This window comes from Palaemon carinicauda, chromosome 4 (genome assembly GCF_036898095.1).
Source record: "Palaemon carinicauda isolate YSFRI2023 chromosome 4, ASM3689809v2, whole genome shotgun sequence".
Taxonomy (NCBI): domain Eukaryota; kingdom Metazoa; phylum Arthropoda; class Malacostraca; order Decapoda; family Palaemonidae; genus Palaemon; species Palaemon carinicauda.
The window spans coordinates 149,553,641-149,566,981 of NC_090728.1; the positions used below are offsets into that span (position 1 = coordinate 149,553,641).

Sequence of the window (13,341 nt, forward strand, 5' to 3'; positions counted from 1 at the left end):
TCGTCCTCCCAGTCCGGGACCTCTTGCAAGCTCCCAAGCCCAGGGGAGAAGCAATGTCGAAGGGCAAAAGGGTTCGGCAGGCCTTGATCGGCGCACAGAAGTATCCTCGGTGGTTGCGGGCGTGTCTTCCAGAGACCGTCACTCCCACCCGCAGACGATTGAGCCCGTCTTTTACTCGTCTGCTGAAGAATTGTCAGGGAGGAAACGTTGGACTCAGGTCTCAAGACCTCTCAAACGCAGAGTCCAGACCTCAAGAGCTCTACAACCTGGCTGCAGTCATTGGATCAGCTCTGACTCGCCGCAGTCATCAGTTGAATGCACACCTCGTAAGAGGAGTAAGGTGCTGCCGCAACAGATCTCTTCTGTTAAGGCTTTGCCTCAGCAGACCTTAGTGTCTGCCGACCCCAAGTTGACTCTACTGCAGTCCATGCAGTCACAACTTGCGGTCTTGATGCGAGAGTGTCAGGCTGAGAAGGTTACACCTCCTCCTGCGATCGCTCCGCCTAACCGCAGTCCTGTCTGCCAGGCGTACGATGTTGAGGCTCCTCAGGATACCTTACCACGTACTGAGTTGCCAGTTTCCAGCGGTGTGCAGCTACCTCCGCCTTCCTTAAGGCAACCTCAGCAATGGGAACAGGAAGCTTATACCTTACTTCCTCCGCTTCCACTTGCGGTTCCACCAGTGAGGCAACACTCTCTTGAGGTACAACAACCTCTCCCATCCATGAGGCAGGCTCCTCAGCTCTCGCTGCAGCGACCTCAACCCTCCTCAAGGCGAGAGCCTCAACACCTTAGCCTTGCGCCTCAGGAACCTCAACTCGCGAGACAATTACTGCGTTCTGCGCAGCCACTACCTCTACGCTCGCAGCTCACACCTCAGGAACCTCAACTCGTTCCTCAGGAACCTGCTACTGCGCATCCACCAACCTTACAGCAAGCGCAACTCTTGAGTCAAGACACTCATGCCAGGAGTCAGCCTCCTCCACCCATGCGCCTACCTTCTGCTACTTCTTTTGACCAGCCTTTGCAGCCTGAGCCTCAGGTGTTGCCTCAACAGAGACTTGAGGATGAAACCACAAGCGCTTTTGCTCCCGCTCGTGCAGATTCTGCTGTTCAGCATACCTTACCTCTCACTTCGCTACACTCTGGTGATGAGGTTTCTGATGATGAGGCTGCACACCTGGATCCCTCATCAGACATGGATGAATCCAAGTCTTCTCCGCCTCCTATTGACTTTCGTAAGGTATTGGCTCTTTTCAGAGAGGTATACCCAGACCATTTTGTCTCTGCTACCCCCCGCTCTCCGCCATCTGAGTTTTCGCTGGGCATGCAGCCAGCCAAGTCTACTTATACTAAGCTCGTCTTTGCAAGGTCCTCTAAGAGAGCGTTAAGAATTTTAGGGGAGTGGTTGCAGTCTAAGCAGCAACTAGGAAAGACTTCCTTTATGTTTCCTCCGACTAAGCTCACTTCTAAAGCGGGCGTTTGGTATGCCACAGGAGAGGAACCAGGCTTGGGAGTACCTGCCTCTGCCCAGGCTGACTTCTCAAGTTTGGTAGACTCTCCTCGTAGAACAGCAATGAGGCGCTCTAAGGTTTGCTGGACCTTCTCCGATCTAGATCACTTCCTTAAGGGTGTATTTAGAGCCTTTGAGATGTTCAATTTCCTAGACTGGTGCCTGGGGGCCCTTAGCAAGAAGACCTCCCCTGCGGACAAGGACTCAGCCATGCTCTTAATGTCCTGCATGGAAAAGGCTATTAGGGATGGATCTGGCGAGCTTGCTTCAATGTTTGTGTCAGGAGTGCTTAAGAAAAGGGAGCAGCTTTGTTCCTTCCTTTCCTCCAGCATCACACCTTGTCAAAGGTCTCAACTCCTTTTCGCTCCGCTCTCTAAGTTCCTGTTTCCCGAAGAGCTTGTTAAGGACTTGTCTGCGGCCCTGATACAAAAGGACACCCATGATCTTGTGGCCTCATCAGCTCGTAAGACTAAGGTTGCTACCTCAGTCCCCAGGACTTATCGCACCCCAGTGGCTGATACTCCTGCTACGAGGTTTATTCCGCCCTTTCGTGGTAGAGCCCCCAGCCGAGGAAGCTCCCGTCCAGACTCTTCCAGGAGCAAGTCTAGGAAAGGTTCCAAGGCTTCTAAAGGCAAAAACTGACTCTCCTCCTCTCCAGACAGCAGTAGGAGCCAGACTCAAGATCTTCTGGCAAGCCTGGGAGAAGAGAGGTGCAGACGCCCAGTCTGTCAGTTGGCTGAGGGAGGGTTACAGGATACCATTCTGCCGCAAACCCCCTCTGACCACATCTCCCATCAACCTCTCTCCCAACTACAAAGAAAAGGACAAGAGGCTAGCGTTGCACCAGGAGGTGTCGCTCCTTTTACAGAAGAAGGCAGTGGTTATAGTCCGGGACCATCAATCCCCGGGCTTCTACAACCGTCTCTTTCTGGTGGCCAAGAAGACAGGAGGTTGGAGACCGGTGCTGGACGTCAGCGCGCTCAATGCTTATGTCACCAAGCAGACGTTCACGATGGAGACGACGAAGTCGGTCCTAGCAGCGGTCAGGCAGGAGGACTGGATGGTCTCGTTGGACCTGAAAGATGCTTACTTTCACGTTCCTATTCATCCAGACTCCCAACCTTTCCTGAGATTCGTTTTTGGAAAGGTTGTCTACCAATTCCAAGCCCTGTGTTTTGGCCTAAGCACAGCTCCTATGGTGTTTACGCATCTGATGAGGAATATAGCAAAATTCCTCCACTTATCGGACATCAGAGCCTCCCTTTATTTAGACGACTGGCTGTTGAGAGCCTCCACGAGTCGTCGCTGTCTGGAGAGTCTCAACTGGACTTTGGACTTGATCAAAGAACTGGGTCTGTTAGTCAATCTAGAAAAGTCCCAGCTCATTCCCTCCCAATCCATTGTGTACCTGGGAATGGAGATTCGGAGTCAGGATTTTCGGGCTTTTCCATCGGCCCCAAGGATAAGCCAAGCCCTAGATTGCATCCTGAGCATGCTGAAGAGGAGCAGTTGCTCGGTGAGACAGTGGATGAGTCTCACAGGGACCCTTTCATCGTTGGCCCTGTTCGTCGAGCTAGGGAGACTCCACCTCCGCCCTCTTCAATTCCATCTAGCAGCTCATTGGGACAAGGGTTTGACTCTCGAAGCAGTCTCAATCCCAGTCACCAAAGAGATGAAGACCACTCTCTTGTGGTGGAAGACCAATCTCCTTCTCAGGGAGGGCCTATCGTTGGCGATTCAGACCCCCAATCTTCATCTCTTCTCGGATGCATCGGACTCGGGCTGGGGCGCGACCTTGAACGGACGGGAGTGCTCGGGAACGTGGAACGAGGAACAGGAAACGCTCCACATCAACTGCAAGGAGCTACTAGCAGTTCATTTAGCCCTATTGAACTTCAAGTCCCTCCTGCTAGGCAAGGTGGTGGAGGTGAACTCCGACAACACCACAGCCTTGGCTTACATCTCCAAGCAAGGAGGGACCCATTCGAGGAGCCTATACGAGATAGCAAGGGCCCTCCTCATTTGGTCAAGAAGTCTAAACCTCACCCTAGTTACGAGGTTCATTCAGGGCAACATGAACGTCTCAGCAGATCGCCTAAGCAGAAGGGATCAGGTCATCCCCACGGAATGGACCCTCCACAAGAGCGTGTGCAACAGACTTTGGACCTTGTGGGGTCAGCCGACAATAGATCTGTTTGCCACCTCCATGACCAAGAGACTTCCTTTGTACTGTTCCCCAGTTCCAGACCCAGCAGCAGTTCATGTGGATGCTTTTCTGCTGAACTGGTCCCATCTCGACCTTTACGCATTCCCACCGTTCAAGATCATAAACAAAGTCCTTCAGAAGTTCATCTCGCACGAAGGGACACGGCTGACGCTGGTTGCTCCCCTTTGGCCTGCAAGAGAATGGTTCACAGAGGTACTACAATGGCTGGTCGACGTCCCCAGGACTCTCCCTCTAAGAGTGGACCTTCTACGTCAACCTCACGTAGACAGGTTGCACCCAAACCTCCACGCTCTTCGGCTGACTGCCTTCAGACTGTCGAAAGATTCGCTAGAGCTAGAGGCTTTTCGAAGGAGGCAGCCAGTGCGATTGCCAGAGCAAGGAGGGTATCCACTCGTAGAGTCTACCAATCCAAGTGGGAAGTCTTCCGGAGCTGGTGTAGAGCCAATGCAGTTTCCTCTACCAATACCTCTGTGACCCAAATAGCTGACTTCCTATTACATCTTAGGAATGAGAGATCCCTTTCAGCTCCTACGATTAAAGGGTACAGGAGTATGTTGGCTTCAGTTCTCCGCCACAGAGGTTTGGACCTTTCTTCCAACAAGGACCTTCAAGACATCCTTAAGTCTTTTGAGACTACTAAAGAACGTCGTCTATCCACTCCAGGCTGGAATCTAGACGTAGTCTTAAGGTTCCTTATGTCACCTAGGTTCGAACCTCTCCAGTCAGCTTCCTTCAAGGACCTTACCCTCAAGACTCTTTTTCTCGTCTGCCTTGCAACAGCTAAAAGAGTCAGTGAGGTTCATGCCTTCAGCAAGAACATTGGGTTCACATCCGAATCTGCAACATGTTCTTTACAGCTCGGATTCTTAGCTAAGAATGAACTTCCTTCACGTCCTTGGCCTAGATCGTTTGAAATACCTAGCCTCTCCAACATGGTAGGTAACGAGCTAGAAAGAGTTCTTTGCCCTGTCAGAGCTCTGAAATATTATCTTAATAGGTCAAAACCTATTCGAGGACAGTCAGAAGCCTTATGGTGTGCAATCAAGAACCCTTCGAGGCCCATGTCCAAAAACGGGGTTTCGTATTATATAAGGCTTCTGATTAGAGAAGCCCATTCTCACTTAAAGGAGGAAGACCTTGCTTTGCTGAAGGTAAGGACCCACGAAGTGAGAGCCGTAGCTACTTCGATGGCCTTTAATAAAAACCGTTCTCTGCAGAGCATAATGGATGCAACCTATTGGAGGAGCAAGTCAGTGTTTGCATCATTTTATCTTAAAGATGTCCAGTCTCTTTACGAGAACTGCTACACCCTGGGACCATTCGTAGCAGCGAGTGCAGTAGTAGGTGAGGGCTCAGCCACTACATTCCCTTAATCCCATAACCTTTTTTAACCTTTCTCTTGAATGCTTTTATTGTTGTTTTTATGGTTGTTACGGTAGGCTAAGAAGCCTTCCGCATCCTTTTGATTTGGCGGGTGGTCAATTCATTCTTGAGAAGCGCCTGGGTTAGAGGTTGTGTAGAGGTCCTTTAGTAGGGGTTGCAGCCCTATATACTTTAGCACCTTAGAGTTGATTCAGCCTCCTAAGAGGAACGCTGCGCTCAGTAAGGAAGACGAATTTAAAAAAAGGCAGAGTAACGGTTCAAGTCGACTTCCTTACCAGGTACTTATTATTTCATTGTTATTTTGAGATAACTGATTATATGAAATACGGGATACTTAGCTATCCTTTAATCTTGTACACTGGTTTTCACCCACCCCCCTGGGTGTGAATCAGCTACATGATTATCGGGTAAGTTTAATATTGAAAAATGTTATTTTTATTAGTAAAATAAATTTTTGAATATACTTACCCGATAATCATGATTTAATTGACCCTCCCTTCCTCCCCATAGAGAACCAGTGGACCGAGGAAAAATTGAGGAGGTGTCAACAAGAAGTACTGTAGTACCTGGCCACAGGTGGCGCTGGTGAGTACACCCCCTTCTAGTATTGTGATAGCTGGCGTATCCCTCCCGTAGAATTCTGTCGGGCAACGGAGTTGACAGCTACATGATTATCGGGTAAGTATATTCAAAAATTTATTTTACTAATAAAAATAACATTTTTCTTTTCACTACCCTTGTTTCCACTCGCTTGCTTTGGATCCATTGCTTATTCACTTAATTCTGTACTGATTAACGCAAAAACACATAAAAAATGCTAACACTGCGGCTGATCCTCGGAGATAACTTTACGCGACGGAGATCCGACGGGAAAGAGCGAGCAATATTGTCCTCAAGAGCAGCCTCTCACACACTCGGCCACCTAGCGGCCGCATAGGGAACCGTCTCGTATCCTCGTATCTTAAATTTGCCTCGTATCTCGGGGCAAAAATTTGCTCGAAACTTTCCTCGCATCTCGAATTTCTCATATGTTGGGACACTAGTATGTCGAGGTATTACTGTATTCCAGGGAGAGCTATTTATTTTAGTAACCCATATACAGTAATTCCACCATTTTCTATGATATCCTGAGGACTATACATATTTTTTATTTTTATAGTCTACAGTATATGCTATTCGTAGATAAATGTTTACTGCACATCTCACAAAGGTATGTTCTTTGTATTTCTTTGTCTTCATATTTATATATTTACAATTTTTATGTTATGATTATCTTGAAAGATGCATAAAGTGTCAGAGACAATAATTAAGATGATAATTAGATATGATGAAAGTGTAACATTTGCCCAGAAAAATACATGTGCTCGTGTGCACATTTGGTACTTCTTGCGTATATATTTTTGTGTGATTGGAGCGATATTTTAAGGTTTTTGGGGAAGGGGCTTACCACTGGTTAGTAAATAACATCATCATCATCATCATTATTATTATTATTATTATTATTATTATTATTATTTACTAAGCAATAGTCTCAGTTGGAAAAGCAGGATGTTATAAGCCCAAGGACCCCAATAGGGAAAATAGCTCAATGAGGAAAGGGGATAAGGAAATATACTACAAGAGAAGTTTAAGAATAATAACAAAAAATAATCGTTCATATATAAACTATAGAAACTTCAAAAGAACAAGAGAAAGAGAAATGAAATAGAATAATGTGCTCGAGTGTACCCTAGAGCAAGAGAGCTCTACCCCAAGGCAGTTGAAGACCATGGTACAGAGGCTTTGACACTACCTAAGACTAGAGAACATTGAATTGATTTTGGAGTGTCCTTCTCCTAGAAGAGCCACTTGCCACAGCTAAAGAGTATTTTACCCTTGCCAAGAGGAAAGGAGCCACTGCACAACTACAGTGCAGTAGTTAACCCCTTGAGCAAAGAAGAATTGTTGGGGAAGCTCAGGGTTGTTAAGTGTATGAGGACAGAATGTGGAAAGAATAGGCCAGACTATTCGGTGTATGTGTAGGCAAAGGAAAAATGAGTCATAACCAGAGAGAGGAATTCAATGTAATGCTGTCTTGCCAGTCAAAGGACCCAATAACGCTCTAGCGGTAGTATCACAATGGGTGGCTGGTGCCCTTGTTATTATGTCCTTATGATCCCCAGTGGGGAAAAATCTTTTTACTAAAGGCTCATACTTATCCATACTAAAGTCTATTTAATCAATCTATAAACAAATTTTGAAGCCAAATTTCTCAAGATTTGGAATTTACAGAGAAAATGGCTAATGCTTTTCTTTAATATTGACCAATATTTTGAATTTAAACATGAAGTGATATGGAATTTGATAGCCTACAATTTTTATATTCACTTGTAGGAAAAATTGAAAACTTCCTTATGAAAATTAATCACCTAAGTAAAAGGGACATCTATACATTGATAAAATATATATATATAAAAAATTAAAAGGTTAAGACAGTTTCCAATGTACAATTTTTAGTGCATAGAATTCTCATTCAAGTAATTTTTAAATGAAAAATATTTTCTAGAAGAATAGTAGGATTTTGAAGTATTCTACAGTAATTCCTTTTCTATATTGCTGCTCACCTATTTCACTCTGAGTACATCGCTGATTTGTGAACGTGTTATATGTTAATCTGTATTATGGTCTCCTTTAAATAGTGGATTTCCGAGGGCAGATAAGTTTGATGTTATAGTATTCATATTTTGTTTATCTTTTGTTATAAAGTCACTCCAGTTCATAAAGATAATAAAAAAGATGGAAAAAATTATAAAAATAATTTAAATAACATGCAGTAGATTTCTGTACAGTATTTACTTTGCAGTTTTTGAGCTATTCCAGGGGTTGGGAGGTTTCTTGAGATGTAACACCCGTGATAGCAGATGGGTAACTTTAATCCAAAAATAGCAATGTTTTAATGGGGTGAGGTTTATTCTTCAACTATTTTTTGTGACATCTTTAGTAATGTGGCTTGTCATATTATTGTTGTGGGGTCAAGCACACAGATTTTCAGTAAGTCTTGTTTTTTCTCAGGCAGAGATGTTGAAGGCAAGGTAGATAATAGCTAGTAAGTAGTGGTGTATGATGAATCCCCGTTTCAGGTTTTACAAAAGAATATTGCAGAAATGTTCTAAAAGAAATTACTTTGGTAAGTTCTAATGTGTGTTTATTCTTCAATGTTATCTTATGCGGTTCTCCCAAGACAACTTATGCATCACAATTGATTTTCCAGTATTTTTGCAAATAAAGTGTATAGATTTATGTCTCAGGTTGCAGGGATATCAACTAATGGTATTTCCTGTTTATTGTTGATGCCTTGTCTCCCAAAAAAGCATTTAATAGTTTTAGAATCAATAAATTACCTAACCTAGCTCCTGCTACAGATCAGGCAGCTCAAGCTAATTTACTGGAGCCCCTAGTGAAAGGCCCGTGCCAACAAGAAGTGTTGGCTTTAATACACTACGAATGCCAACTAGAGGGGGTCTTTGGGGCTTCAAAGAGACTGGTTCACTGATCTATTATGTGTTCTTGGATTGCCCATGAAGGATGCCTAAAAGGACCAATCTTCTCAGACAACTTGTTTCATGAGCCATTTACCTAGGCGCATTGAGACTGTTTACTGTATAGTCATAGAAAAAGAATTTTTTAGGCTCTTTAGGCTGTCTATCTCAGGTTCCAAGAGGTAATCTATCAATAATATGTATCAGAGACTGTAGCATGTGTAATTTAGTTGGTACAGTCTTCAGAATGTTTCAATGTCTAGGACAAGTTTGACAATGTTATCAAGTTGTTGCATTTTCTGTTCAATGAAAGGATACTTCCTTTTGGTTATTAAGGGTTATATGTCCATTCTTGATACATTTCTCAGGTAATTTGGGCTGGATTTATCCTCTCGGGTATTATCGCTGATGTCTTCGGGTCTTTTGCTATTAGGAAACTGGTTGTCAGGTCTATATATGGTATTTGGTTGTATTTGAAAAAAAAGAGTCCACATTTTGAACTTTTGGAAGGGGTGTCCCTCAAGGATCTTACAGCCTTGGCCCTTTTATTATTATTGTTATTACTTGCTAAGCTACAACCTTAGTTGGAAAAGCAGGATGTGCTATAATCCCAGGAGCTCCAATAGGGAAAGTAACCCAGTGAGGAAAGGAAACAAGGAAAATTAGAATATTTTAAGAACAGTAATAAGATTAAAATAAATATTTCCTATATAAACTATAAAAACATTAACAAAACAAGAGGAAGAGAAATAAGATAGAATAGTGTGACCAAGTGTACCCTCAAGCAGGAGAACTCCAATCCAAGACAGTGGAAGGCCATGGTACAGAGGCTATGTTAACACCCAAGACTAGAGAACAATAGCTTGATTTTGGAGTGTCCTCCTAGAAGAGCTGCTTACCATAGCTAAAGTCTCTTCTACCCTTACCAAGAGGAAAATGGCCACTGACCAATTACAGTGCAGTAGTTAACCCCTTGAGAGAAGAAGAATTGCTTGATAATCTTGGTGTTCTCAGGTGTATGATGACAGAGGAGAACATGTAAAGAATAGGCCAGACTATTCGGTGTATATGTAGGCAAAGGGAAAATGAACCGTAACTAGAGAAAAGGATCCAATGTAGTACTGTCTGGCCAGTCAAAAGGACCCCATAACTCTTTAGCGGTAGTATCTCAGCGGGTGGCTAGTGCCCTGGCCAACCTACTACCTTCAACTAAGCTATTACATTAGTGAGAAGCAGACTCATTCCAAACAATGTGGGGTTTTTTATTGAGAAAATGGTTTTGTCTCTTCTTTAGCTTTTGGGAGAAGAATTATTTTAAGATGAAAAGTGTTCCATACTTTTTCCAATTCCCTTGTTAGGGAGAAAGGTGGGTTGTGCACCAGAAGATAGTTTTTTTTTTTGACTGATTAGGGAAAAGGCTCCTAATTTGTTTTGTGGCGGTAGAGTGCCAGAGCATTCTCTCTCCAAGAAATGCTACGGTATGTCCTTTCATATTAGGTGTTTATTAACCGAAGCTCATGTGGTATTGGATACTTGTCAGAAGAGAGACTTGAAGGTTCAGGCACATGATGTGAGTGTGGCTACTTCCCTTAATATATTGAGAAATTTTTTTTGTAATGGGTTTCTGGAGCACTTCAATGACGTACCAAATCTATTTTGCCAAGTGCCAATTTTTCCTATTTTATTATCGTTATAAATTTAAGCTTTTATAAACCCTCCTAACACATATAAACCATTACAGGATGCACATTTAAACATGTTTTAAGCAAAAAACTTACATTTACTGTAGACACATCCTTACATATGCATAAAAGAAAAAATGAAATCAAAACACTCACCATTAAAGGTACGTAAACTCCAACCTAATGATGGCCTAATTGCGGAAAGTTACCATTGTTTTCGCTGTCCTATTGAAAGTGACATTTCCCATTATTCTTATGTTCTTATGGTACTTCTTAATACTGTACTGTATAATGAATGGTAAATTCATTGATGCCGTAATGGCGACATATGTTATGTTCGCGTAGCTTCTCCCATTCTTACGCATGTTAAGGAATTTCATCTTCTCTGCTATAGTAAGCATCTTCAGACATGTGGGTGTAGTGCTAGAAATCTTAGAAGGTGCAGAACGTTTAGCTGGCACTGTAGTGCTTGAAAGCAATTCGCAATCTTAGCAAAAAATATAAACTAATAAAACATCGCACAACACAGAAAGGTGCAGAGCAATGTCTCGTACATATGTGAAGAAGCAGACTGGATTTTGTGGGATGCTTGAGGGTCATCTTAGAGTCCGACAGCCAATCAGCGGCTAAGATACTGATCAGCGTGCTCTTATTGATTGTCTCCTCTACTGGCCAATAGTGTGCCTTGTATGAAATCATCTGGACCAGCTAGATTACTCTCCTCATATAGTACTGTTTTCAATGTGGATTTGTAATTCATTGTCACCTAACAGACTGCATTTTCTTTTTCCTGACAACCTATACAAACTGTGTAAATTGCATTCTTGTTACTGAACTAAATTTGTTATTTTTTTATTACTGTAATTTACTTTATTAATTATTAGAAGTGACTATGACAAAAAAGGATAAAATCTGAAAAATATCAAACTTATCGGCCCTCAGAAACCAGCGATATAAAAAGGAGTCCGCGGTATGGGTTTACCTTTATTGATAAATCCTTGTTATACTTGATTACCGTGTTGGTTTATAGGCCCTTGTGACTACTTATTATCTAGTACAGTACTGCACCTCTCAATCTGGATTTGTGCTGTATTACACAGTTTCTATATAGCTTTCAGTGTGAGCTATGAAGTATCTTGCAATTTGATGTGAGTCTTGGCTGTTATGTTGCTGTAAATATTTAGGCTTGGGTATTTGGTTAGATTAGTCTTTTCTTTCTCGTATTTTTCTCTACCCCCTTTTTTTTAGTGTGAAATTTTGCCAAATAGTATAAATTGAATTTGGTAATACAATTGTTTCTATACTTGCCTAAGGTTCATATCATTTCCCCTTGCCACCCCACTGGTTAGTGTTGTTAGGTGCTTGTTGAATGCATTTTTACTTTGTGTACAGTACTGAAATGACTTACCCACATCACTGCCATTGCCATACGCTGCAATATGGGCACAATAGTATATTAGGGGAGACTATTGAATTGAGGGATGAATGGAAACTTGATTGTTATGATCGACGTTGATACTTAACGAGCTTCAAATAGGAAGCCATACAAACCTCAAGTGAGTATAGAAATAATAAATATTATCATTAAAGTTTTATTTTGTATTTTGGCTATGTAAAGAGGTAAGAATCATAATGAAAGTACATAGGTACGACCAGTGAAAGCAAAATGGTTATTGTTCTATGAAAATAAATTGGTATTCTACTTCCATAGCTCACTAATTTTTATCCACTCTTAAAGAGGCTGAACTAAAGTAATTAGAGTACCTTGTACTTGGTTTAGATGTTGACAGTTTTTATTTTTTCATCCCACTAACATATATCTACTGTAGTTAATGTATGCTTTTGTGAACAAAGTCAGGTGACTTCATTATGATTATAATCATTAGGATTTAAACTGATAATATTTGGGGGAGAAATAGGGTCACAGCTCTGCTACACCATTATGGGAAGTTACATTAGTTCGGGGATCTTTAAGATAATCAATAGGCTTTTAGACAATCCTCAGACTGGTTTTTACAATTCTGATATATTCATGTAATATGATCAACATCGGCTCAGTATTATAGTATGACATTTCTTTTTTTCTGTTTACAGTTTCAGCGCCAGCAGAAATGCGAACTGATCAAGGTTTTGGGATGCAGTTTTACACACATGATCTGCAACTCAGGCCAAAGTCAGGCTGTGAATTGACGCTTCCTGGAGATTCCACGACGTAAGTTAACCCATTTTGATTTTGAGATGACATATGCCATTACAAAGTACATGCGTTAAATATGTAACACCATTCTTTCCTTTCATCATAGTTGATTATAATATGATGCGCAATCATTAAAATCTCCCTTTACTTGACCTTGATGCCTATGGAGGTGCAAACCCGTAGGGTATTTTTCGTAAATTATTTGAATTATATGCTAAGAGAATTATTTTTGACCTCGTAGGCTATCTTTTATTATAAAAGATAGTTAGAAGAGGTTCTTTTTTCCATTGGGGGTAAAATTTTATAATACTGCATTTGATGAGTGTGTTAATTTGATTGTGATAATTCTACCCCTGCCAATTATACATATCTACCATATCTAAAGATTTGGAATATCTGTTGGTAAAAGCGGATTTTGAGCGAAGCAAAAAATGTATTTTTGGGTGAGATAACCATGTCGTCCTGATGGAAGGTTCCTATAAGTAGCTTGCTAAGGGATATTTGACCAGGTTCCTATAAGTAGCTTCCTAAGGGATAATTGACTACAGTGATATTCCCAGAGAATTTACCTTTAGGTCTCCAGAATTCTAACTCCTGGCGTGAATATCCTTAAAATTTCTCTTAAGGATATCGCATAAATCAGGGGACGTATATCTTGATTTGACACATAGCAATCTTCATCCCGAATAGAGTTTTCGCTTCGAGGGGGAAAGTGGCAAAATAGAAGGGGAGCCGTTATCAAGGTACCCTTCCTCCCGTACCACTACTGAGTATCTAGATGGCGCTGTATGTCAACCGAGCGCGCTATTCCTTGTAGCGTT

At 42.2% G+C, this 13,341-nt stretch overlaps 1 protein-coding gene across 4 annotated transcripts in view; it reads left to right on the forward strand.

The window, feature by feature from the left end:
- The window catches only part of LOC137640109 (CREB-regulated transcription coactivator 1-like), a 272,709-nt gene that overhangs the window by 144,952 nt on the left and 114,416 nt on the right, over positions 1 to 13,341 (forward strand). For all 4 annotated transcript variants that reach the window (XM_068372574.1, XM_068372577.1, XM_068372576.1 and 1 more), the window contains exon 5: positions 12,418 to 12,535. In XM_068372574.1, the coding sequence (XP_068228675.1) occupies positions 12,418 to 12,535 (118 nt within the window). The remainder of the gene's footprint in view (positions 1 to 12,417; positions 12,536 to 13,341) is intronic.